This window comes from Arvicola amphibius, chromosome 11, assembly GCF_903992535.2.
Source record: "Arvicola amphibius chromosome 11, mArvAmp1.2, whole genome shotgun sequence".
In the NCBI taxonomy this organism is placed as follows: Eukaryota; Metazoa; Chordata; class Mammalia; order Rodentia; family Cricetidae; genus Arvicola; species Arvicola amphibius.
This window is the reverse complement of record NC_052057.2, coordinates 94,802,245-94,829,502: the sequence shown is the minus strand read 5'-3', so window position 1 is coordinate 94,829,502 and position 27,258 is coordinate 94,802,245. Positions and strand designations below refer to the sequence as shown.

The 27,258-nt window shown below is 39.9% G+C and overlaps 1 protein-coding gene across 1 annotated transcript in view; it reads left to right on the top strand.

Annotated features, from left to right (window-relative positions):
* Positions 1-5,956: 5,956 nt before the first annotated feature.
* Positions 5,957-27,258, top strand: part of Kif24 (kinesin family member 24) — a 34,526-nt gene continuing 13,224 nt past the window's right edge. The window contains exons 1-6 of the mRNA XM_038347936.1: positions 5,957-6,567; positions 11,382-11,565; positions 17,237-17,334; positions 18,213-18,428; positions 21,797-21,884; positions 27,052-27,173. Of these exons, the coding sequence (XP_038203864.1) occupies positions 5,957-6,567; positions 11,382-11,565; positions 17,237-17,334; positions 18,213-18,428; positions 21,797-21,884; positions 27,052-27,173 (1,319 nt within the window). The remainder of the gene's footprint in view (positions 6,568-11,381; positions 11,566-17,236; positions 17,335-18,212; positions 18,429-21,796; positions 21,885-27,051; positions 27,174-27,258) is intronic.

Sequence of the window (27,258 nt, the reverse complement as noted above, 5' to 3'; positions counted from 1 at the left end):
TGGGATCAGAACTCCAGGCCTCTCAACTTCATTGCCTGAACAGTACTCACTCTTAACCTCTGAACAGTTGCCTCCAGAGCCCAGGGCCTTGCTCACACTAAGCGTGTACTCTACTGCTGATATCCCTTCACAGCCTTTGCATTTGTCTTTTTGACAGAGGTAGATCAGTAAAGTAAAATTATCACCTGAGCAAAATGTCAATGTATCTGTCCCCCAAATATGGTAGTTTATTTTGTTTTTCTGTGGCTCAGTAGTTGAGTTCAAATGTTTTTGTTTGAAGTTGCAAGAGTGATTCTGATATTTCAGGAGTTAAAGGAGGGGGATAAACCCTTGTAAAATGGACTATAATTACAGAGAAGCATGTTGAGTTTGAAAACAATGGAACATAGGCTATCCGTAGTGCCCAGAAAGGTGGGATGGCTGCAACTGTGTTAGATGCATGACTCTGGCTACTTCAATTCATGTTTAATGCATGTTCAAATTATTCTTACATTTTTCTCTTCCCGTGATATTATAGGTTATACAAGGGTTTCAAAATTAATATTTTAGTCTCATTTACTTATTAAGAAGCAGTGGAGGCTGTGATTATCAGAGTTGAACTAAGAAATGTTTGATATGGCACCAAGGGAATTGGTGTGCAAAATACAGAATCTTGCACAGCTTGTGCATGGCACTTACAGCCTGTTCCCATGGGTAAGCTGAGCCAAGCAGAGAGTGCAGCTGCTTAGAATTTAATTAAACCAAAACACCGAAGGTAGAATAAGTTCTGTTCTTGGTTCTGTGCTAGGTGGTGAAGATAGGAGAAATGCAGAAATTACAATAGCAATGGTAATAACTGCCAAGGCTTATTAATTATGGAACACTGAATGTCCCAGTCATTTTGTTGGGCTTGTTTGTCTGTCTTTCACTCAGGCAGGCCTCAGACTTGCTCTGTAACTAAGAATGTCTTGAATTTCTGATCTGCCTGCCTCTACCTCCCCACGTGCTGGAATTATAGGTACATGTTAACATGCCTAGAATTTGGCAGTGCTTGGGAGCAAACGTAGGACTTTATGCATGTTAATTAAGCATAATATAAACTGAGCTCTATCCCCAACCCTTACGGGTATTTCCATATTCAATCTGAAGACTTTAGAGATTTCTGTTGCCTTCTTCTACCTTCAATGTCTTGAAGCAAGGTGTCATTATGTAGTCCAAATTGACCTCAAACTTTCTATGTAACTTTGTTGCTAGGACCTACCTCAAACTCCAGGCAGTCCTGTCTCGGGCTCCCAAGTGCTTGGGTTACAGGTCCACACTACTAAACACATATTTGAGGGATGGAGGGAGGTGCACATACACATGAAGTCAATGAGTGGCTCCCTCAGCTGCTCTCCAGCTTTTCTTTTTCTCTTTCTTGAGACAGAGCTCTATCTTGCACAGGATTTGTTTGTTTTGTTCTGTTTTTGTTTTGTTTTGTTTTGTTTTGTTTTGTTTTGTTTGAGACAGAGCTTCTCTGTAGCTTTGGAACCTGTCCTGGAACTCGCATTGTAGCCCAGGCTAGCCTCGAACTCATAGAGATCCACCTGTCTCTGCCTCCCAAGTGCTGGTATTAAAGGTGTGTGCCACCATCACCAGGGAGGATCTTTTATTGAATCTGAAACTTTGGGATCCAGTCAGTTTGGTGGGCCATTGAATTCCAGAGAGTTTCCTGTTTCCACCTCCCCAGCACTGACATTACAGTCAAACACTACCACACTTTTTTTTTTAAGGGACTCAAACTCAGGTCTTCATGCTGGTGAGACACTTTACTGACTGAGCTGCCTCCTTATGTCCCAAATATCTTTTTAAACAAATTAACCAAAAAATGGGATCTCATATAGCTCAGGCTAGCCTCGAACTTGCAATGATTCCCTTTGCCTCAGTGTTGGGATTTCAGATGTTGGATTTTCAGAATGCTTCTATGGCATTCCTAATTCACAGTTGAAAAAGTGAGTTTCTGAAATGGTAAGTGATTGAACTTGCTACAAACTTACCTCCTTTATAGGATTGTATGGAGATGACAAATACAGTGCCAGAACAGTGGCTGGTATGTATTAAATGCTCAGTAAACACTAGACGGTATAACGGTTGCTGAGGCACAGAGTGCCGTGCATTCCCTATGAGGGCCTATCTCCGTCGTGATAGAGAACTGCAGTGTCCTTCTGACAAAGACGGGTATTCTAGGGAGGAAGAAAATAGTAGTAAAAGGATTAGTGGTTTAGTTTTGATACAGTGTAAGGTGTTGGGGGTAAAATGATAGAAAAGATCTAGAGATGAAAATTTCATCTTGGCGAAAAGCTCTTGAGCGGCCTTGAAAGGATGGGTGTAGCACACACAATGACAAACGATGAGAAGCAACTGGCATTCCCAGTCATCACTTGTAGGAATGAAAATAGCAGAGCCACTTTAGGGAAGTAGTTTGGCAGTTTCTTATGAAACTAAGCATGTCTTACCATACAATCCAGTAATCATGCACCTTGGTATTTACAGAAAGGAGTTGAAAATTATGTCCATGTGAAAACTGCGTAGCTGTTTATAGAAGCTTTATTTGTAATTGCCCAAACTATAAGCCTCTAAGGTGTCCTTCATTACATGAACAAATAAACCAGGTACATTCACATGTGAAATGGGTTTCAGCAGCGAAAAGAAATAAGCTAACACACCATTAAAAAATCTTGGAGGGAGTTTAAATTATGAACTGAAAAAGCCAGTCTAAAAGCTGACAAGCTGCATACTTCCTACTGTGTGACATTCTGGAAAAGGCACTGTGGAAGCAGTAAAAAGATCATTGAGCAGATATGGGGTTCACACCTTTAATCCCAACACTTGGGGAACCTGATACACAGTAGTGGGTTCCAGGACAGCCAGTGCTACACAGTGAGACCCTGCTCCACTCCCTACCTCTCAGACAAAGAGATCATTAGTCACCATTGGATAGAGCATGCGAAGGGTGAGTAGACAGAGCCCAGGAGTTTTAGGGCAATCAAACTAGTCCATGTTTTACTTAAATAGAGGATGCATGCACTATCTATCCAAGTCCATAAGTTCTGTAGCTCTAGGTAAGAGAACTCCAGTGTAAACTGTAGACTTTGGGTAATGATTCTTTATCTGTGTAGGTTCACTAGTAGGGAAAAGAGTACATGTGTGAGACAGGCTGTTTGGCAATCTTTACCTTCTCAGTTTTTCTGTGAACCTAAAATAGCTCCTAAATTTGCATATAAAATTGGCAAAGTTTCAGAAATGAAATTGTATGTAATGTTACATAACAATCCAGCCCCAAACTTGACTCAAAATAGTTGTCCTTTTATTTGCTTAAAGCTCTGTGAGTCGATTATTTGGACCAAGCTTAGTTAGTTCTTTACTTGATCTCACTTGGAGTCATTCCTGTGACTGTGACTGTGACTGTCTAGTGCATTGGTTCTTAACCAGTCGTGATCCCTTGCAGGGGAGTCAAACCACCTTTTTACAGGGGTCACCTAAAACTATTGGAAAACAAATAATTGACATTACGATTCTTAGCAGTAGCAAGTTTAAGGTTATGAAGTAACAACGAAAATAATTTTATGGTTGGGGGTCACCACAGCCTGAGGAACTGTATTAAAGGGTTGCGTCATTAGGAAAGTTGAGAAACACTCATCTAGTGACATCTAGTCTAAGATGGCTTCCTTGCACATGTTTTTCACCATTAAGGTAGTAGTAGTAATGTATGAGCCTCTAGCTATTGGCTAAATTTCTTCACGTGGCAGTAGAAGAATTCTGTCAACAGTAACAGCTATGATGGCACTTTAGACCGGGGCACGGCAGTCTGCTTTACTGCATTCTATTGCCCAAAAGAAATTAGAAAGTCATTCTAGATATAATGTGGGGAAGAAATATACTCCACCCTTGATGGAAGGACTGCAAAACTTTTGTGGGCTTTTGCAGAGGGGAAACCCATCACTAAAAGATGATGTCAGGGTCAGTTTAGGATATGTGTTAGGGTTAGGTACTCAGATATTTGGTTTTTTGTTTTGTCTAAATAGTATTTTCTCCAAATTTAATTACTCAGAACTCCTTGGTTGTCTTTAGTGTGTGTGTGTGCGCGGGCACATATGTGCGCGCGCACACACACACATACACACACACACACACACACACACACACTGTTTCTCCTAGAAAGGACAAAAATAAATGAAAATGAAAGCATTTCTTCAGTAATTATTTGATTTTTGGAAGCTCTGAAGGATTAGACCATTTTGAAAAAGAAAATATAAGAGGCTGGAGAGAAGCCGGGCGGTGGTGGCGCAGGCCTTTAATCTCAGCACTCGGGAGGCAGAGGCAGGCGGATCTCTGAGTTCGAGGCCAGCCTGGTCTACAAGAGCTAGTTCCAGGACAGGCTCTAGAAACTACAGGGAAACCCTGTCTCGAAAAACCAAAAAAAGAAAAAAAAAAAAAAAAAAAAAAAAAAAGGCTGGAGAGATGGCCCCATAGTTAGGAGCACTGGCTACTCTTGCTAAGGACTTCGGTTCAATTCCAAGTACCCACATGACAGCTCACAATTCTAGTCTGTAACTTTAGTCCCAAGGGATCCATCGTCCTCTGCTGGCCTCTTTGGACACCAGGCACACATGTGGTGCACAGACATACATACAGACAAAACACTCATGCTCATACAATAAATAATAATTTTTTAAAAAATTAAATTTTTAAATGTTTAGGCATGGTGGCTCCTGCTTGTAATCCTAGAAATTGGGAGGCCAAGATAAGGGGATTACCACAAATTTGAGGCTAACCCCCTGGACTGCACAGCAAACTCCAAACCAGCCTAGGCTATACAGGCTATACAGACAACAGCAGATAGAGGCAGATAGAAATCCCTCCCCCAAATGAACAAAACAGAGGCTGAGGAGACAATATGTACTATTTTTCCAGAGGACTCATCTTCAAGTTCTAGCACTCCATCTCCAGTGGATCCAACACCCTTTTCTGGCAGTATAATTGTGCACACGAGCACACACACATACTTACATGTACATTCACACACATATACACATTTAAAATATTGGTTAAATATTTTAAAATGCAATTTAAAGTTATTTTTTATATTCTTAGGAACTTGAGCTTGATTAACAGGAATAATTGAGAATTACTTAGAATTCTGACTTATAATAGACAAAGATTTTGTATTATTACCACATTACCTGTTAGTGTTTAATTAAATTTTTGATTTTAAGAATTATATTGTGTAGTTGTCCAAAGTGACTGTAGTATTAATTTTCTAGAAAAAATTTGATTGATATTCTGTTCAGTTGACATCTGTGATCACCTTTTAGAATTATCTGAAATACTGAGTGAGTTGATTCTGAATTGATTGTTTTTACTTCTCCCTAGCTTACAATACTCAGCAGATAAACGATGCAGTTTTCTTCGAGCTGTGTTAATTTTCCTTGTGGTCACTATTTTATTCTGCTTTCTATTTTGAAAGACTTCTTAGCCTTTGTTCATTAATCTTAGGAAACAGTTGTGCAACATGCCTTGACGCCGAGTTGAACATCTAAAATTAGTCCTGCTACAATCAGTGGTTGAGAACAAGATTTCAGCAGTGTATTGCCTGTTAAGCAGACACTGCAAAGTTAGAAGGAATTCCCAAGCAATAAGTAAGTGCTTTATGTTATATCTGTGTCCATATATTTACTTAAATATATATTAGGAAACATTCTTAAACAGATAAACAAATTACAACTGTTACTTCATTTGCTGTAATAAAGCAGCTTTGCTTATAGACTCTGCTGTTCAGTTAATCATTCCAGAAGAAACATTCCTAGGAAACCTGAGATGAGAAACATTTTCCTGCATATTTATGTTTTCATTTGTAAAGGAATATATTCTGTTTACTCTATATAGATGACTTCTTTTTCTCTTTTTCTTCAGAGTTCATGTAAATCTAGTCACAAAAATGGCCTCCTGGTTATATGAATGTCTTTGTGAAGCTGAACTTGCACACTATTATCCTCATTTTACTGCGCTTGGCCTTCAGAAAATAGATGAATTAGCAAAGGTTACAATGAAGGACTACTCCAAATTGGGAGTCCATGACATGAACGACCGCAAACGTCTTTTCCAACTTATCAAAATCATTAAGATTATGCAGGAGGAAGATAAAGCCCTCAGTAGCCCAGAGAATCCTCTTCAAACAAACATGTACACTAAGCGTCGGGAGTTCAGATCTGGCCCACGAAGACAACTGCATTTTGATTCTCCTGCTGATAGCAAAGCCAGGACGGCCAGCAATGAAACATGCAACCTATCAGACTTACCTGTAGAGGAGCAGAAATCCACTTACCTGAAAGTGCTGGCACACATGCTACCTGATGACTCCCAGGACCAAACAAAAATAAGAACCCTGAAGGCCTCGGCTGCTGATGCTCTCGTGGGGACAGAAACTGACGCTGCGCTCTTTACATCAAGTTACTTTTCTCCAAAACTAGGAAACAGTGATATTCCCATGATTCAAAGAGTCTCTCATGTTTCAGGGTATAACTATGGAATACCTCATTCTTGTGTCAGGTAATAATTTATTTTTACATTTTTGGGAGAGGCAAAGACAAATCTCTCCTTCATGACAGAGCAGAGCAATTACTCTCTATTCCTAGTAAATGAATGTAACATATGAATGTTAACAAAGTTTGTATTAATAATTGAAGTAAGTGGTTAGAAACAGAATAATGAGGAACTGGAACTTTCCCGAAGCAAAAAACTGATATTGTTCATGTATGTCAAACAAACAGCTGCTACTTACCAGGGCCTGCTGTCCATCCTCTCGCAGACTGTACACACAGTATATTCGTGAAAGCGAAGTAGTAACTGGCCTTCTACAATGAAAAAAAATCACACAATTCACAGGATTTTATTTGTTTGTCTTTTGAAACAGGATTTTTCTGTGTAACCCTGGCTGTCCTGGAACTCACTCTGTAAACCAGGCTGGCCTCGAACCAACAGAGATCTGCTGGCCTCTGCTTCCTGAATGCTGGGATTAGAGGCATGCTCTACCACCATCCAGCAGGATTTTTTTTTAAAGATCATCCAGTTCATACCAACCAGATGATTTACAGCTTACTTAAGGCCAAAGAGCAGATAGTTAAATTAAGTAGTTCTTTGAGCACTTAGGTTATCTGCACAATTGAAATAGGATCCTAATTTTGACTGCATTTTTTTTTAATTCAGCCCTGGAGAAACAGGTGATTTTTTTGGTGATTACAAAGAGTAAGACCTTTTGATGGCAATCAGAGGTTGTGAATCAGAATGACAGTAAGCTATTTTCACCTAGTTCTTCAAGATAGAATTTTAAATAAGATCCCTGAAAGGTGAAATTCTCAATAGTCCCCAATGCTAAGAATGATATACTAGAAAATATATTCTTTTAAAATATATTACTTGTTATTATAAAAGTAATGGATATGAGTTACAGGAAAATAAATTCCTTCTTTCCTTCCTCCCTTCTTCCCTCCCTCCCTTCCTTCTTTCCTTTCTTCCTTCCTTCCTTCCTTCCTGAATACAGGGTTTCTCTATGTAGCCCTGACTGTCCTGGAACTCACTCTGTAGACCAGGCTGGCCTTGAACTCACAGAGATCCTGTCTCTGCCCTGAGTGCTGGGATTAAAGATGTACACCCCTACTTCCTGTGGGAAGATAAAGTCTTTACATCTGGTCTTATATTTGTTAAAGTGCCAGAGTACTTCATGATCAGTTCTTTCATTCTCCCAAACTAGGTAATTTAGGTTTTTAAATTTTTTATTTTATGTTTACGAATGTTTTGCCAGCATGTATGACTTTACACTACATGTGTGCATGTGTGTCTGGTGCCCATGCAGGCCAGAAGAGCATGTCAAATATCCTGGGAATTATAGACAGATAACGCTGAATCACATATGGGTGCAATGAATTGAACCTGGGTCCTCTGAAAGAGTAGCCAGTACTCTTAACCACTGTGTCATCTCTCCCACTCCAAGGTGACTTAGTTTTATAGGTGAAAGTACCTATAATAATTTGAGATACTTAAGACAGGTGGTGGTGGTGCATGCCTTTAATCCCAGTACTCGGGAGGCAAGGCAGGTGGATCTTTATGAGTTCGAGACCAGCCTGGTCCACAAGAGCTAGTTCCAGGACAGGCTCCAAAGCTACAGAGAAACCGTGTCTCAAAAAATCAAAATAAATAAATAAATAATTTGAGATACTTGTTCTAGCAGAGCACAGAGGATTTAGTGCTGCTATTTTCTTCTTTAATTATAGGTTGTAAATATGAAAGATAAAGTAGCAAGCTTTTTTGCTATTTTAGTCTTAGTTGATCAACACAGAAAAATATAAATTAGAATTATATATAAAATTACTACTTTCCACTGGGCATGGTGGCATATGCCTTTAATCCCAGCACTCGGGAGGCAGTGGCAGGAGGATCTCTGTGAATTTAATTCCAGCCTGGTCTATAGAGTGAGTTCCAGAACAGCAAAAGATACACAGAGAAACCCTGTCTTGAAAAAAAAACAAATAGGGGCTGGAGAGATGGCTCAGAGGTTAAGAACACTAGCTGCTCTTCCAGAGATCCTGAGTTCAATTCCCAGAAACCACATGGTGACCATCTGTAATGAGGTTTGGCACCCTCTTCTGGCGTGCGGGCATACATGGAGGCAGAATGTTGTATACATAATAAATAAATAAATAAATAAATAAATCTTTTTAAAAAAACCAAAAACTACTTTCCACTACTAAATCCATCATGATTTAGAATGCATATTTTAGTTTAAATATTGCCATTACATTTATTCTATAAATATTAATAGCTGTGATCTCTGACTCTAGGTATGAAGATAATTAAGATATCTGGAGGCTCTTAGATATTAGAGGGCAAGGTAAGAGATGACAAGCATAGCCATTTGTGCCAGGCATGGTGGGTCACACAGCAAGCCCAGCACTCACAAGACAGACACACGGCTGATGAGCCCCAGCCAGCCTTGGCCTCATAGAAAAACCCTATCTCAAAAACAAATGAACCAGAAGACACCCACTAGGAAAGAACACACTTTCATTTTTGTCTTTTAACTTAAAAACCACAAACTAGAGACCTTTTGTCCATTTGACTCCCCTAGAATTCCTGCACAACTCTAAATGACTGGCTGGGCGTAGTAGTATTGTGTAATCCCAGCACTGTGGACGCTCAGACACATTGTAAGGCCCGTCTCAAACCTAACAAAAATAAAAAGGTCTAAACTCTTTGATTAGCTTCTTATGATTAGGCTACTAATGCTAACATCAAAGAGATTTTGACCAGAAACCTCTTTAAAATAATGGATTAGAGTAAAACATAAAGAGAAAAAAAATAGATTTTATAAAGGAACAGATAATAATATAAAACCAAAAAGTAGAATAGATTCCAAAATAATAGATTAAAATATTCTCTCTTTTGTTGTGAAAAATTAAGCACATATGCAAAAGAGAGAACAATAAATTCCCCATATACTCATTAAGTCTCATGCCTCAAATGATACATTAGTCTCATATTTTAATTAAAATAATAAAACGTGTTTTAAGATGTCTTAAAATCAAGCACTATAATTTATTGGAAAATTTCTTTGTAGTAAAACTAATTTAGATCCTGACAAAAAATAATTTTTCAGCCAGTTGGAAGGCTCAGAAAATTAAATTTTTTATTTTATTTTATTATTTTTTTGTTTTGTTTTTCAAGATACGGCTTCTCTGTGTAACAGTCTTGGCTGTCCTTGAACTCACAGAGATCCGCCTGCCTCTGCCTCCCAAGTGCTAGGATTAAAAGTGTGTGCCATCACCGCCCAGCTGAAAATAAGATTTTTATGAAAATAAATTAAGATGAAAATGGATCTTATTTTCTTTTTTTTTCAAATATTTATTTATTATGTATACAATATTCTGTCTGTGTGTATGCCTGAGGGCCAGAAGAGGGCACCAGACCCCATTACAGATGGTTGTGATCCACCATGTGGTTGCTGGGAATTGAACTCAGGACCTTTGGAAGAGCAGGCAATGTTCTTAACCTCTGAGCCATCTCTCCAGCCCCTGGATCTTATTGTCTTACAACCTAGTTTTAGAGAAGTTTCTATAAGTGATTGGTTCTTAGATAACATTATCACATGAAACTCAGCAAATAAACCTTATTAGTGTTTTATCCCTGATTCGAGGAATAGTCCTTCAGGTGCTAGGCTAGCTGAAAGAATGCATTGAATTGGAGATTGAGGTAGTAGTAGATATGACCATTTTTAAAACTGTTCTGAGAAGAAATACATGACTATATTGTAATGAATGAATTCATATCAGTTTATAAAATGCTTGCCATGCAAGCATAACGTCAAGTTCAATCTCCAGCACACATGTCAAAGCCAGTATGGTGGTACATACTTGTAATCCTAGCACTGAAGTGTAGAAACAGGTGGATCCCTGATGCTCGCCCTAAATCAAGTAAAAATTCTGTCTCAGAAAACAAGGTGGACAGTTCCTGAGGAGAAAAGACAAATAAGATTGTTCCCTGACCTCTTCACACACACTGTGCGTGCACACATGTGTGCGCATGTGTTCCTCACCCCAACACACACACCAGATAGACAGACAGACAGACAGAGAAAGGAATAGGATTTGGAGAAATTGAGTATATCTGAGGAATAGGAGGAAAAGTACATTGACACCTACCACCTAATTCGAGACACTTAGTAAACCAGTAGAATTTTTTAAGAGGAATGTAGGGACTGAGGATGTCTTCCAGTTGATAGAGTGCTTACTTGGCATGCATGAAACCTTGGATTTGCTCCCCAGCATCAACTGTACAAATCTTAGAGCTACAGTTTAGTCACTAGCCTGTTCCTTTCTCCTTTCTTTTTCTTTCTGTCTGTCTTCCTTCCTTCCTTCTTTTTTTTTTCCTTTGTATTGTAAGAGTAAGGTGGTGTAGGTCAGAGATGAAAACCAGAGGTTTGCCGGTAAAAATTTTTCTCTTTGCTGAATTGTTTAAATGAGCTTGGTGTGGTAGTATAGGCCTATTAATCACAGCACACGTCAGGTGGAGGCAAGAGAAACAGAAGCTCCAAGCTAGCCTGCACGACAGTAGCAAAACCCTGTCTTAGAACTTGGGTGTGGTGGCACATGCCTGTAGTCCCAGCACTTGAGAGGCTAGAGTAGAGAGACGGGGCCAGCCTGGGCCACGTAGCAAAGTGAAACCCTGTCGTAAAAACAAAACCAACAAACCAAGCAAACAAAACCCGAGAATAAGTATGTTAAATATACTCAAAGTGTGCTGATACTTGACCATTTAAGTAATTTAATCCTTTTATTAAGAATTAAAGTCTATTTGTAAACATATATCAGACAGATCACTTCAGAGAATCCTTGGACTGAAATGGAGAAAATCAGAGTTTGTGTTCGAAAACGGCCGTTAGGTGTAAGGGAAGTTCGTCGTGGAGAAGTTAATATTATTACTGTAGAAGATAAAGAAACTCTGCTTGTACATGAAAAAAAAGAAGCAGTTGACCTCACACAATATATTTTGCAGGTAGGATCTTTTACTATGGTTCAAACTAGTATTATCAAGTTTGCCAGTTTTATGTTTAAATGATCATTCTAAAATCCAGTTTCTGGTTCAGGTATTGATTTTTTTATAATGTTTGTTTATTTATTTATTTTCAGACAGGATCTCACCTCGGCTAGAACTCAAAGAGATCCAGCTGCTTCTGCCTCCCAAATGCTGGGATTAATGGCATGTGCCGCTGTACTCAGCTCTTGATTGCTTTTCTGAGTTATTGATACTTTGGGCCTTCATTCTTTAAAAATGTAATGTGGTCATGATATACATAGTTGGAAAACCATAATTCCTGTATTATGCAATGAAGCTCTACCATGTATTTACTTAGCATGTTTATTTTTTAATTAATTAATTAATTTGCTTTGTCAAGACAGGACTTCTGTAGCTTTGGAGCCTGTCCTGGAACTCCGGCTGGCTGTAGACCAGGCTGGCCTTGAACTCGTGGAGATCCACCTGTCTCTGCCTCCCCTGCTGGGGTTAAAGGCGTGTGCCACCACCACCACCCAGCTTTTAACTTTTTTTTGTTTTGTTTTGTTTTGTTTTGTTTTTCGAGACAGGGTTTCCCTGTAGTTTCTAGAGCCTGTCCTGGAACTAGCTCTTGTAGACCAGGCTGGCCTCGAACTCAGAGATCCGCCTGCCTCTGCCTCCCGAGTGCTGGGATTAAAGGCGTGCGCCACCACCGCCCGGCTAGCTTTTAACTTTTTAAATGAACACTAGTGTTTTGTCTACATGTGAGGCAAATTTGTCCTTGTGAGGATGTTGGGGTTCCCTGAAAGTGAGGTTACAGACAACTGTAAGCTACCATGTGGGTGCTGGGAATTGAATACCATTATGTCCAGCTCTTTATTTAATTATAGGTAATATATTATTAGGGATATATTTTCACATTTAACGTGTAAGAGTTTCATAAAATACTGTTCAGATACATAAAAAAATTTCAAACTATCTATAAAAACAGTTTGATGTTGAAAAGAACTTATCCCAAGCTAGCAAGTACCCTTGCACCAATTCTCATAGAGAAGTAACGAACTCCACAAATGAAGGAAAGTCATATAATCTGTAGTATATTAAGATATTGGAATCTTAGGGGCTAAGGAAATGGTTCAGTGGTTACAGTGCTGGCTGCACAAGCATAAGTAGCTGAGTTTAGACTCTCAGTACCCACATAATAAGTTGAGCAATTTAGCCCCAGCACTGGAAGATGGAAACAAGAGGTCAGCTTTCTGGCTGGTCTAGTTAATTGATGAACCTCAGGTTTAGGGAAATAAACTCTTTCAAAACATGAGATTCAGAGTGACAGACTCCCAATATCAACCTCAGGCCTTTCCATGTGCGCACATAGGTGTACACACCTGTACATATACACAAGTATTTTGGAACTCAGGGTTTCTATTACTATGAATAAAAGAGTCTGCCTCCATAAACATGCATACTGAACACTGGTTCTTTCTCTTGTTCTCTTGCAAAACCCAGTGATTGGTACCGAGAAGAATGTGGTGATTAATGGGATGTGCTCACAGTTCACCTTAGTCAGCTGAGACACTATTCTATTGCAGTAAATTCTTTAGCACTGAAGTCAAATTGTTGAAACTTACGCCTTCTTTCAAACTTGCATTGTTCTTCCAAAAATTGAGTTTCACAGTGACATTTCGAGTAATCCAATAGTCTTTCTATGGGCAATAAATTACTAGGCCACTGTACAGCCAGCCCAATCATTTTAACAGCTTCATTGATTGTTGATCAATGCACAGTCTATTAGGTTTCAGTGGGAGATACTTACTTTGAAGATAGTCTAAATGACCAATTAGTTGTAAGGCTAGTTAGTTCCATGGCTACTATAGCCAGAGTAATCGCTCTGCCCAATCACCATCTACCCAAGACTTCCTTAATGATGCTTCAGTCACAGTAATTCCCTCCAGGAGGCATCATATTATCTTTTGTATTTTTCCATTATCCCCAAACACAATAACCTTACTTCTTTGTCATTGCCATTGATCAATATTTATTGAATATCCATAGATCTCATAGTATTTTCTCTGCTGTTGAACTTTGGACCTTTGATCTCATAGGTCAGAGTCCTTACCTGTCAACGCTATGATATAAAAATATTGGAAGGACTTACATCCTCTCTTTTTTCCTTCCTTAAAAGAAAGTCTGTATAGAACTTGGTGCTAAATGAAAGTAATCCTAGATTCTTTAGGTTTATTTTGAAACTTATTCAGGGATTAAAACAAAAATTTGTATACATAGTTAAATATCCTATCTTTTCAAATCAAGTATGTCTGCCACTTACTAAAAATTTTATACAAGCACAAAAGTGGGGAAAAAACTTATTTTCCTTTCCTAGTTCTTTTTTTTTTGTTCTATTTTCTTTTTTGTTTTACTTTTACACCCCCACTGCCACCACATACACACCCATCAAATACTGGAAATTCAATTCAGGGCCTCACCTATGCTAGGAAAATACTTTACCTCTGAGCTGCATCCAAGCTCTGCCCTACTTTCCAATTTTAAAAAATATTTTATGTGTTTATTGAGGGAAGGTATCACTGCCTAATCTGCTGCCCAGGCTGTATACTTGTGATACTCTTGCCTTGGCAACTCAAGTTCTGAGATTACAAGCATGTCCTGCCATGCTTAGCTAGGCCTTTTAGATGTTTACAGGGCTCTAGGGAGTTGGCTGGGTGGAAGAACACTCACTGCTCTTCCAGAGGATTTGAGTTCAGTCCTGGCACCTGTATCAGGCAGGTCACAGTGGTCTCTAAGTCCAGATCCAGAGGATCTGACACCCTCTTCTGGCTTCCATTCTACACATACAGTAGACACTCATCTACATTAGTAAAATAAATCTCTATGGGGACTCTAGGATTTACCATCTCAGCAAAAGGCCTGTGTTTCTTGTTTCATTTTGGTTTTGGTGTTTGTTAAGACAGGTCTTACTATACAGCCCTGGCTGTCCTGGAACTCGCTCTGTAGATCAGGCTGACCTGGAACTGACAATATCTACCTACCTCTGCCTCCCAAGTGCTGGGACTAAATGTGTATGCCACCAAGGCTGGCCAGGAGCTCATTGGCCAGCCAGTCTAGAAATGGCAAGCTTTTAGTTTAGTATGAAACTGTCTGTCACAAGGCAGAAAAATAATATGTGAAGACACCTGAAGTCCTCTTCCTCTGGTCTCTGTATGAACACTTACATGTATGTATACAACTCCCACCCACCCCCAGCACACACACACACACACACATACACACACACACACAGCTTATGCCAGTCTTGAGCCGGTTGTGTGTACCTGAGGTGACCTTGAACTCGTGATTCTCGTGGTTCCACTTCCTAAGTGCTGGGATTATAAGCATCTGCAGCTGCCCCTGCTTTTACTCCATGGGAGGGAATGACCCTAGGGTTTTCTACATGTTAGGAGAGCATTCTACTACCAGCTGAACTTCATCCCCAGCCCAGCCCAGATCTTTCTTTCATTCTGTAGATGGATCTCTCACTTTCTAATGTTTGGTGACCTTGTAAATGGCTCTGTGATCTAATTTCTTTTCTAGTGATCTCACTTCACTCTAATGGAATAAAAGACAGTTGAACCTGCGGTAGAGTGAGCTCATTAAATCTGCCGAAGTTTTCTGGTCTATACAGTTATCTCTAGTAAGTAATTCGAGCAGGTTGAAAATGTAGCAGAAGATAGGCCTTAATCTCACTCATTGTGTATTTACACAATTTACATTGTGTATTCTGCTAGTCGGTGTGAAATTACCAAGATTTCTTACTCAGGGGTAGTTATGTTACCATCATGGTAAGCTTCTAAGTTATTCAAAAACTATAGTTATTGAATTATTGCTTTCCAGACCCAGTGTAATGAAGTCTTTTCTCTCTTTTTCTAGATCACTCTGATTTTTTATTTATAGCCCTTTCTGTCATATCCAGTCATTTGCCAATTTTTTTGTTTCCCCATTATTTTCACCTAATTTGAACCTTCTTACTTCACCAGCGAATGGCTGGAGTCTAGTCACAATCTAGTCACTTTGTAAACTCAGGTTAATCTTCCAGTGAAGTAGCTCAGATTATCCTTCTCTTTTGCAGAATTCTTTACTTTATCCTCATTGTTTCTGCTAATTCCTTTAAGGCTAATGTCCCAAGACCCCTTACCACATAGTCTAAGTCACTCTTCTGCTTACCAGGGTCCTGAGTTTGATCATACTGGAATTCTCTGTTCCTAAACATAACTAAACAGCTAATTGTTTATGCTTTCTTTCTTTGACCTTTTGCTTATGCTTCTCTGATACTATCTTCCTTCCTTCTCCCATCTCCACCTCTCACACCACCCCAGCCAGTCTCAGTAGTCCTTTTCACAACAGCTTTCCCAGTGAGAGAAATGTTTCCCTTGAATTATACCCGCCCTCCTCTAGTGGGCAAGATTTTAATAGAAGGAACTTGAAAGGTGTATACAGAAATTCTGCTTTCTGTTCAGTTTTTCTATAGCTGCTCAGAAGTTGTTATTAAAATAAAAATAGGGCTTGAAATACAGCTTAAATAGGGCTTGAAATACAGCTTTGTTGGTAGAGTTGGTAGAGCTTGCTTGGCATGCATGAAATCCTGGGTTTAATCCACACACCACATAAATCAGGCACGGTGGTACAGTCATGTAGTTCTAGCACTTGGAGGACAGAGTCGGGAGAATAAGAAGTTCAAGGTCATCCTTGGCTTTATAGCTTCAAAGTCAGTTGGGACATATAAAACCCTGTCTCAAATAGTAATAAAAATAATCAAACAGATCCATTGAAACAAAAATTGTGACTTTCCCTATAGCTAAATACTTAATAATCCAACTCAGAGTATCAGGAGACACTGAAGATGGGGCAAATATCAGGATGCATGTTCATTTTTCTCACCCAAACCATCTCTTAAAGTTCTGCTATTAAAAATCAGATAGGTCATCTGTGTGTTTATATAGATCAGCACCTTCAGGAATGGGGTGGAATAATGTCTTTATCTTTGAGCTCCTGCACACTCCTGTTACATCCATCAGCTAACAGTGAATGTTTGTGAGCTACAAGTTAAGCTATGTAACCTACGGAAGAAAATTGATCCCTAAAATTCACACAAATTTTCATATATATCGACGTTACCTAGTCTGTTAGATAATCCTTATAGAATTCATTTCCTCTCTCAGACTCAAGAGGATTGACTCACTCTTAACGTTTGTCAGTTTACATTCCTTCCGAGAGAACAAAAGCTGTTTACTTTAGTTCTTACACTGTAAGAACGTATAAGGACAGGTGGAAAGCAAAGGCATTGTCATTTAACAGTTACCGGTTATTCATTTCTCTGCACTTGTCAGTTACTATTGCTTAGAAATATGTTTAGCTTTGGGGGCTGGAGAGATGGCTCAGCGGTTAAGAGCACTGGCTGTTCTTCCAAAGGTCCTGAGTTCAATTCCCAGCAACCACATGGTGGCTCATAGCCATCTGTAATGAGATCTGGTGCCCTCTTCTGACCTGTAGGCATAATTGTATATATAATAAATACATAAATCTTTTTTTTAAAAAAAGAAATATGTTTAGCTTTTCCCATGTGTTCATAAAATGGTGGTGAAAATGCAAATGTATTTCTATAAAACTCAAGTTTATTTTTCAGCATGTTTTTTATTTTGATGAAGTCTTTGGTGAGGCATGCACCAATCGAGATGTGTACCTGAAGACTGCTCACCCGCTCATTCAGCATGTGTTCAATGGGTGAGACAGATTTATTCCTTCTCTTACCTTTAGTTTTCTGTTCCCCATAAGCTGTATTTCTTTACTAATACATGGATGCTTTTCTAGTTCTTTTGAATTAAATATGAATTTATGTTGTAACGTAGATTTACGAAACTTTGAGAAATTTGCAACAAAATTTCCTTTACACTGGAGATACTGTTTCTCTGTTTCCTAGAAAAGTAGAAACTCTCAGTAGTTTAATTTTGTCAGTATTTTCAGAATAAATATGTGTTTGTAATTAACTTGAACTTTGGAATCTCTTAGCTAAGGTGGGAAAAAACAGGTTCAAGGTCAGCCTGGTGTACAGGGTGAACTCCAAGAGCTCTAGGCCAGCCTGGATTACAGCGATAACTGTCACAAGACAACAAAAGAAAAGCACAGAATACAAAAGGAAAGAAAAGAAGAGTTTTTAGGATACATCTAAGCATCTTATGTAGAATAGAAAGTTGGTGTTTGTTGCTGTGTGTGTGTGCGTGTGCGTGTGCGTGTGTGTGTGTGTGTGTGTGTGTGTGTGTGTGTGTGTGTGATGCTGGGAATCAAACTCATGGCCTCCTATGTTAAAGGCAAGCATTCTACCAACTTAACTGTATCTCTAGCTCAAGTGGTGTTCAAAGTCCTTATTTTATATTCAATAGTTATCTTATATAGTATTATCAGTTCTGTAAAATAATTCCTTTAAGAAAACATACCTCGGTTTGAGGATGTTTTTACTTTTTGTGTTTTCATAATATAAGACTTCTTAATTATATGCTAGATTTCTTCAAGGATTCTGTTTCTTCCTGACATCATTAAATGTCTCTATGTAAATTATCACTTCTTTAAATATTTATAAGTAATTCTAATTATTCTTCTCCCAGAGGCAATGCCACTTGCTTTGCATATGGACAAACAGGTGCTGGGAAAACCTATACCATGATAGGAACTCATCAAAACCCAGGATTGTATGCTCTGGCCGCCAAAGATATCTTCAGGCAGCTGAAAGTATCCCAGCCAAAAAGGAACCTCTTTGTGTGGATCAGCTTCTATGAGATCTACTGTGGACAACTGTATGACCTCCTAAATAGAAGAAAACGGTACTGGATACTAGTCAGAAGCTGTTTGTCTCTACATCATTCTGTTTGAGCCAGAGCTCCACGGAATCACTCTGGTCACATGACTTTGATGACAGGCATTTTTGTGAAATGACAGTCTCTTGCATAGGATGTTGTTTCTTCCCCTTTCTTCTGTTTTCTGTGTTGAGGCTGTCTGGCTGTGTAGTCCTGTCTGCTATAAAACTTTCTGCTTTGCCTGGGCAGCTGTGCACTTGTGATCACCCTTACTCTCCTGCCCAGGTGATAAGATTCAAGACTTTTGCCGCAGTGCTTAGCTCGGTACATATTTTTTAAACTGTTAATTCAGCTAGAGAAAAATGTAAATTAGCCATCAGTTAATATCTTTTCGGCGCTGGGGGTTGAACCTAGTACCCACACGTTTGCAGTCAATCTGCCCCTGGGCTACAGCTTCAGTTTCCATTAATGTTTTTAAAATAATAACATCTTAGTGCCTACCAAGACTCCTCCCCTTTTTTCCTGTGAAAAAGGTGATAATTTCAGAATGTCAGGAAATCAACATTTATTTAAATATTTCCCTTTAAATGTTAGAGTTAATTTAATGACAGTTTTCTGAAATTGTCAAAAAATGCCTTTTTCTTCACATTCAACTTATTTTAGATTCATTTTTATTTTATGTGTGTGGGTATTTAGCCTACCTATATGCCTTTGTACTGCATGCATGTTTGGTGCCTGTGGAGGCCGGAAGAGGGCATCAGAATCCCTGAAACTGCAGTTACAGACAGTTTCCATGTGAGTGCTGGAAAACAGCCTGAGTCCTCCAGAAGAGTAGCCAGTGCTCTTAAATTACATTTTGATTTCTTTATTTTGTGGGCGTATGTATATGTGTGTAAGTGTGCATGTGACATGATGGGGATGTGGAGGTCAAAGAATAACTTTAGGAGTCATTTCTCTTCTGTCTCTATTTTTGTGTGGGTCTAAGGCAGTACCTCTCAACCTTCCTGATGTGGCAATCCTTTAATACAGTTCCTCATGTTATGTTGTGGTGACTCCCAACCATAAAATTATTTTTGTTGCTACTTCATAGCTGTAATTTTGCTATTGTTATGAACTGTAATGTAAAGATCTGTGTTTTCTGATGGTCTTAGGTGAACCCTGTGAAAAGGTGATTCAGCACTCCCCCCATAGGTCGTGACCCATAGGTTGAGAACCTCTGGTCTAAGGGATGGAACTCAGATTGTCAGGTCTGGTGGTGGGAGCTGTCCCACTGTCCCACCTTCAACTGTTTGTATTGTTTTGTTTTTTGAGACAGGATTTCTCTGTGTAACAGCTCTAGCTGTCCTGGAAGTCAATTCATAGACCAGGCTTGCAGAGATCCTCCTGCCTCTGCTTCCTAAGTGCTGGGATTAAAGGCGTGCACCACCACCGCCTGGCTACCTTCAACTTTTAATTGTTATCAGCCTTCAGCTTATTGCTTTTATTTATTTTAAAGATTTATTTATTAATTATGTATACATTGTTCTGTCTGTATGCTTGCTGACCAGCAGAGGGCACCTGATCTCATTACAGATGGCTGTGAGCCACCATGTGGTTGCTGGGAATTGATCTCAGGACCTCTGGAAGAGCAGTCAGTGCTATTAACCTCTGAGCCATCTCTCCAGCCCCAGCTTATTGCTTTTATAAAAGTAATCTAGAAGTGTATTAGTATGCCTAGAATAAAGTTTGGTTAGGGTGGGAACATGTGACTTAAACTGAACAGCAAGCAACAAAGTTGTGAAGCTGGAGCATAGGAAGGTGAGAGGGAGGTCGGAAGGTAAAGGATTGTCACCAGCGTGTACTACACCTGATACTTGAGTGGAAAGTTAAGCGTGGTGGAAGGCTAGGAATGCTGGACCAGCACCACAGCAAAGGTGTGCAAGCCTGAGGAGTCCAGTGTGACATTTAAGTTCTTGTGCTATAGGCAAGCAGTGGAGTAGGATGTCGGACAGTTCCTGTGCAGTTGGGATACCGTGGTTCTTACTGATAGGAAAGGCTCCAGCAGGGAGGACACTAGGGTATTGAGTGGCATGACTGAAGAAGCCAGCAGGTGCACTGTTACCATCCCAACAAGTAGGTATGCCCATGTGTCACAATTGAGAGAAAATACAGTGTTCAGAATCCATCTCTGAAACATAGATGTCAAACGGAAGCAGTGCTACTCTGTAAATCCTTTGGGCGAGAGTTACTGTCCTCAGTCACCATCTTTGTAATGGTGTTTAAACCTCCATGTAGCTCAATTATGGCTTTTCTTTCAACCCCAGGAACCCTCCTTAAAAGCCCTTTCCAAGCTGAAGCTGTAGCTGGGTGGTAGAACACTTAACCGGACATGTGTAAAGCCCTGAATTCAATCCTCAGTATAAAAAGAAAGAAAGAAAAAATTTACCCAGGCATGGTAGCACAGACCTGTAATGCCAGTGCTCAGCAGACTAAGATAAGAGGATTACAGTTTCAAAGCCAGCCTGAACTACACAGTGAGACTTTGCCTCATCTCCCGATCCCCCAAAGCTCTCTAGTCATAATGCCTACTTCTTTTAAGTAAAAGTCACTGTTATATATGTAATTGTTGCGTGCATGTTTATGTATGTGTTCTTATGAAGAGACAGAATATCAAGCTTTCTCAGAATATAATTCTTTAATGAATTATATAAATTACTGTCCTATATTTGTATCCTTTCACAAGTTGGAGGCCAGCTTGAATTTCATAGTGAGGCCCTGTCTCAAACAAAACAAAAATATGCATCAGGACTCCTTCTGTTACAAATTTATAAAAACAACCCCACCCTACTGTATTTAGGGAAATCATTGGCTCAGATAAGTTGGAAGGCTAGGGAGGATTCAGGGCTTTTCTGCTCCATTGCTCAGGGATAATGACAGGGTTGCTTTGCATCCCTCTGCCCTACCTCCCCTCCATTTGTTACCTTCATTGTGGAGCTAGTTCTTTGTCCATACAGAATGGCTGCTGCTGCTCCTGGGACCACATGTTTTCTCTCCATAAGAGAGAAGAGGAGAGCAGCTAACAGGTAGAGGCTAGAGCTGTAGTTGATTAGACAGCAAAGATCCTGAATCCTCCATTGCACTGGTTACTAGCCAGGACTGTGCTGTCCTTGGTTTGGAATATGTATGGATTTTATGCTAATTCTTTTGATTTTAATCAAAGATACTGATTTGTTTACAACAAGGAAGGACCACCACGGTAGTCTGAAGCTGACGCTTAGGAAGGTAGGGCTGGGGAGGGAAAGCAGATCCATCCCATCCTAATGGCAAAACCACTATGTAAAGACTTTGTAGAATGTTTTGGGAAAGCAAGATACAACCCAGTGTCTGTCATACCAACCACAGCTTTTCATCTGCAGGCTCTTCGCAAGAGAAGATAGCAAGCACGTGGTGCAGATAGCTGGCCTTCGAGAGCTCCAAGTGGACAGTGTGGAGCTCCTCCTACAGGTAATTCGTCCTTCTCCTTACACCCCACAGCAGCCTCAACTCAGGGTAAACACTTCATTTTGCTTCCTAGCAAGTGTGATGGCTCAGATAAATGCTGAGGGCAGTGATGCCACACACCTTTGTAAAATGTGAGCCACCTTTTGAAGAGAGCCTTTGAGATAGTGAGATAGTGCCCTTGAGTGTAGAAGGCAGGGCATGTTGCAGAAATGAATGCGTGGCAGAGATGCTCTTGGGCCATTCTCAAAGACTGTGATTATATTTTATGTTTCAGTGGGCTTAGGAGAAAGCTGCTAGAGGCAAGTGTTCTTATTTTAAATAAAATTTTAATAAGGAATACTTTCACATGCTCTCAAAATCCAGAGAATTGGAAAATACCCTTTCCATTCCCTTTTTCCGAGGCAACTAATTTTATTAGTTTTTGTGTATCCTTCCAAAGGAATTTTGAAAGTCTGCTTCTTTATTAAAAGGTATCCATTTGCTATAATAAACATAATATTTGTTCACTGTTAAATCTAAACATTGCAGAAATATATAAAATGGTATCCTTAGCACATACACTGTCTCTGTGATACACAATATTAATTGATTATTATTTTTTCTTGTTCAAATTTATTGATCTATGTACAAATATATTTCTGTTGTTTGTTTGTCTGTTTCGAGACAAGGTTTCTCTCTGTAGCTTTGGCTGTCCAGAACTCACTCAGTAGACCAGGCTGACCTCGAACTCACAGAGATCCACCTGCCTCTGCCTCCGGAGTGCTAGGATTAAAGGCGTGCGCCACCACTGCTGCCACCACCACCACCCGGTGGCATTGTTTTATCCTAAAGTATTGTTCCTTAAAAAAGCATAAAGGTTTTTGTTTGTTAACTTGGTTTATGTTTGTTAGTTTGTTATTGTTTTATTGCCATTGATCCCCTAGTCTATAAAACTACAATCAGAAAGATGTCAGAGATCCAGGTGGAAAGTTAACATAAATTATGGATACCTGACACAGTTACTCTCATAAACATTTATTGACTTGAAACCATAGTACTTGCCTACTTGAATGTTACACCTATACTCTCTCAGATGTCGGTGTTCATACCCACTCAGGTATCACCCATGTGTTTGTTAAAGTGTCATCTTCAAGTGGTACCCTCAGATAAACCTCACACTCATTCCAGCACGGCTACCTGATACTGCCTGCACAACAGGATTCTCCTTTCTTTCAGAAATTTGTCCTTCCAGGTCTTTCTGGCTACCTGACCTCAGCAGTGCAGACACCAGGACTACTCTGCCCTTATGAAGAACTAACTAACTGCCTTGACATATTGACCATATTTGGACTCAAGATTTTTTTATTATTCTTTAAAAGACTGTTTAGGGGAGCTGGAGAGGTGATTTACAGGTTAAGACTGCTCTTCCAGCCAGGCAGTGGTGGCGCACACCTCAAATCCCAGTCTTCAGGAGACAGAGGCAGGCGGATCTCTGTGAGTTCAAGGCCAGTGTGGTCTACAGAGCTAGTGCCAGGACAGGCTCCAAAGCTACAGAGAAACCCTGTCTTGAAAAGGGAAAAAAAAAAACCTTAAGAAAAAAAAAGACTTTGTTTAGTTTAATTTACTTTGTGTTTTACCTGCATGTGTATATGCAATGGGGACTGAGACTGGGTCCTGTGCAAGAGGAACAAGTGCTCTCATCTGCCGAAACATCTCTCCAGCCTTTGTGGGTTTTTTGTTTTTTTTTTAAAGTTTTGGATAAATTTTATTGGTAGAAGACATCTTAAAACAGCCTGACTCTGTTTTCTGGTTACTAGTGTTAACTCTAATGAAGACTTATAATAAAAAGAGCAAGCCGAGCAAGGAAAATTATTTGAGGACAAAAGGAGTGCCAGGACACGTAATGCCTCCAAGTCCTATATCCAAGGAGACTGACAGATTAAGAAATGGAATAAAGCGAGTGGTGATCTCACCCTTTGTTTTTTAACTAACTTTGGGTCAGTCAGTTAGAGATTTCCTTAAATCATTCTAATAGCTTTTTATATTTTTTAAGATTTATTTTTGGGGATAGAGAGATGACTTAGTGGTTAAGAGCACTGATTGCTCTTTCAGAGGACCTGGGTTCAATTCCCAGCACCCAGATGGCACCTTACACCTGTCTGTAACTCCAGTTCCAGAGGTTCTGACACCCTCACACAGACATACATGCAGGCAAAACACCAGTGCACACACACAATGTGTTTGTGTGAATGTATGCCATGTGAGTGCAGATACCCATAGAGGCCAGAAAGTATCAGTACCCTGGAACTACAGTTATGGAGAATGGGAGCTCCCCGCCCCAATCTGTATAGAAGCTGGGAACCAAACTCGATTCTCTTCGAGAGCAGCAAACAGTCTTAGCCACTGAACCATCTCTATAGCCCAATACACAGGTTTTTATTCTTAAGAGTTGTGATACCTGCTCATGTTTTTATCATTGCCTTGTCTGTAAAGATCCCTACAAGAAGATGCATCCCTAGGTGACTCTCACTTGGGTGTGGACGGTATAGACTAAACAGTATCACTGCTTCTCAGACAAGGATGGCATGCACATCAGGTGTTTACTGTGCTTTGACCTTTGTGTAGAAAGGCTTGGTGGTTAAAGTCTTGTGGCCAGACAAAGTAGGGCACTCTGGTTGTCCTTCATATTCCCACTCCCCCTTCTTTTCTTTTTTTTTGGTTTTTCGAGACAGGGTTTCTCTGTAGCTTTGGAGCCTGTCCTGGACCTAGCTCTTGTAGACCAGGCTGGTCTCGAACTCACAGAGATCCGCCTGCCTCTGCCTCCCGAGTGCTGGGATTAAAGGCGTGCGCCACCGCCGCCCGGCTCCTTCTTTTCTTTTTTGATGTGGACTAAGGAGCCTGTGGCATCTGTAACAATTTATAAAGCTATATTTCCCATGAAATTCTGATGAAGGGAACCATTCATTTTGGAAATTTATATATAGATGTTAGTTCTTTCTGTCTTTGTAAAGTTACTACATGAGCTTACCATGTCTGGTCATGGTCTTGTGAGCTCTACCACCGCCCAGCGCTTGGTGCTTTTTAATGGCACTATTCTGTTTAATAAGCCACCCTCCTTGTTCACAGCTTTCAGCTCACTCCTTTTCTAGCCAGAGTATATGTTTTTAAAATCCCCTGCTCTTTGCTTCTCATCGTTACCATAAATCTAGCTGAAAACAGTGGTAACTTCTACAGCTTGGACGCTATGCTTTCTTGAACTTTCAAGTCAAATTAGTCAATCACCTTTAAATTCAGCTTCTGCAAAGTTTCTGGACATGAACAAAATATAGACAAATTCTTTGCCAAAATAAATGACTTCTAGTCTTCTTCCAGTAGTGTGCTTGTGAGACAGTCTTTACTGCCTGCATTCCTGTCAGTGTTGCTGGTCCTCTGAATTCCCACCACAGTCAAGCTGTAAAGACTCTACTTATAGCATTCTAGGACTCAGTCAAATTAATCTCCACAGACTCATTTTTTTCTTTTCGTTTTTCTTTCTTTCTTTCTTTTAAGGTAGAGCCTCACTATGTAGACCAGGCTGGCCTTGAACTCTCAGAAGTCTGCCTGCCTCTGCCTTCCAAATGCTGGGATTAAGAGTAAGGAATTCTTTTTGTTTTTTGAAACCGGACCTCAAGTGTATCAGATTGGTTTCTGCCAAGCTTACCATGTAACTTAGGATGGCCTTAGACTTCCTGATCCTCTTACCTTTGCCTCCTAAGGGCTAGGACTGTGGGGTGTGCAGTGTTGGATTCAAAACCAGGGGTTAGCACAAGCACTCTACCAGAAATTATTTTTAATTAGTTTTAAAAAAATAAAATTGCCCAGCGGTGGTGGCACACACCTTTAATCCCAGTTTGAGGCCATCTTGGTTTACAAGATCTAGTTCCAGGACAGGCTCCAAAGCTACAGAGAAACCCTGTCTCGAAAAACCAAAAAAGAAAGAAAATTAAAGCCCCTGCACCTACTTGATACAGTATTTTGAAGCTTGTTGAATTTGATTCTGTCAATATTTGGACTCTTAATGTAGAAAACATGACTATGTTCAACATGATACAAATTAAAATTCTGAGAGACTGGGGAAGGAAATCAGCTAGGACTTTCTTACTCATAATTCACTGTGAAATAAACAAGTTTATCTGAAGTGCTCACAGTGTGGGCACATGGTAGAAACCACACAGACGTTGGAGTCAGATATTCTGAATGTAGGCTTTGGCTCCACCACATGACAGTTATTTGACTATGAGAAGCCACCTTTGAATTTCTCAACAGTAAATTTGGCATAGTAATTATTCTTAAGTCACATTAGACTATTATGAGGATTCTTTCAAATAATTATTAAATTATTTTTATTCTTTGTAATCAGTACTTCTCTCTCTGTCCAAAATCAGAGTGGCAGAGCTGGTGCCATGGCACAAACCTATGACCAGTGTACTTGGGAGGCAGAGTAAGGAATATGCCTAGTTGGAAGCCATCGGCTACATTGTGAGGCCCTGTCTGAATTTTTTTTTAAATCAGGGTAACATGTTCATATATATGATTATATTTTCATTGCTTGGAGGCTGGAGGCCTGAGACTTCTCCCTTCCTCCACTCCTTTGTGACCAAAAGATCCGAGTTAGTCTTGACTTCCAGGCAGAGGTCAGAGAGTACTGGTGTCAAGGGGAGTTACAGACATATGAAATAACTCATTTCCCTGTTCCTGAACTTCACGTTTGGCTTCCTCCATCCCTGCATCCTGGTAGAGCAGGTGGATGTGATCAGTCATTCTGTGATGTATTTCTGTCCTTTACTCCAGTTACTAAGATAGATGAAAGGCTCTACGACCTTGCTCTGGAGCCAAGTTTTTGCCCTGGGGAATCTTGGTTAGGCTAGATCCATCAAAGATATTAAAAAGAGTGCATAAGATTAAGAAGTAAATTAGCTCTTGAGCCATTGACTGTTCTCCCACAAGATTAGTATTCCACATTGTTCTCACTGCTATTGGTACTTTCTCTGTATGATTTAGTGTCTGGGCACACTTCCACCTGGACATTGAACACTGCAGTGTGCTAACAAAATTACATGCCTGGTCTCTGCTGCTTACTTAGCCAACTTTCCAGAGCCAGAGGACTTTGTTTTCTCCCAAAGAAAAGTCATTCTATGCATTTTATTTTTAGGTGATCTTAAAGGGCAGCAAGGAGCGCAGCACTGGGGCCACTAGCGTCAATGCAGATTCCTCTCGATCCCACGCTATCATCCAAATTCAGATCAAAGATTCAGCCAAGAGGACATTTGGCAGGTGAGCTAGAACTATGTGGAGAATTGCATTGTCTCCCTTTCCATATGTAACTTTGAAATATACATGCTCAAAATGGGACACCCTG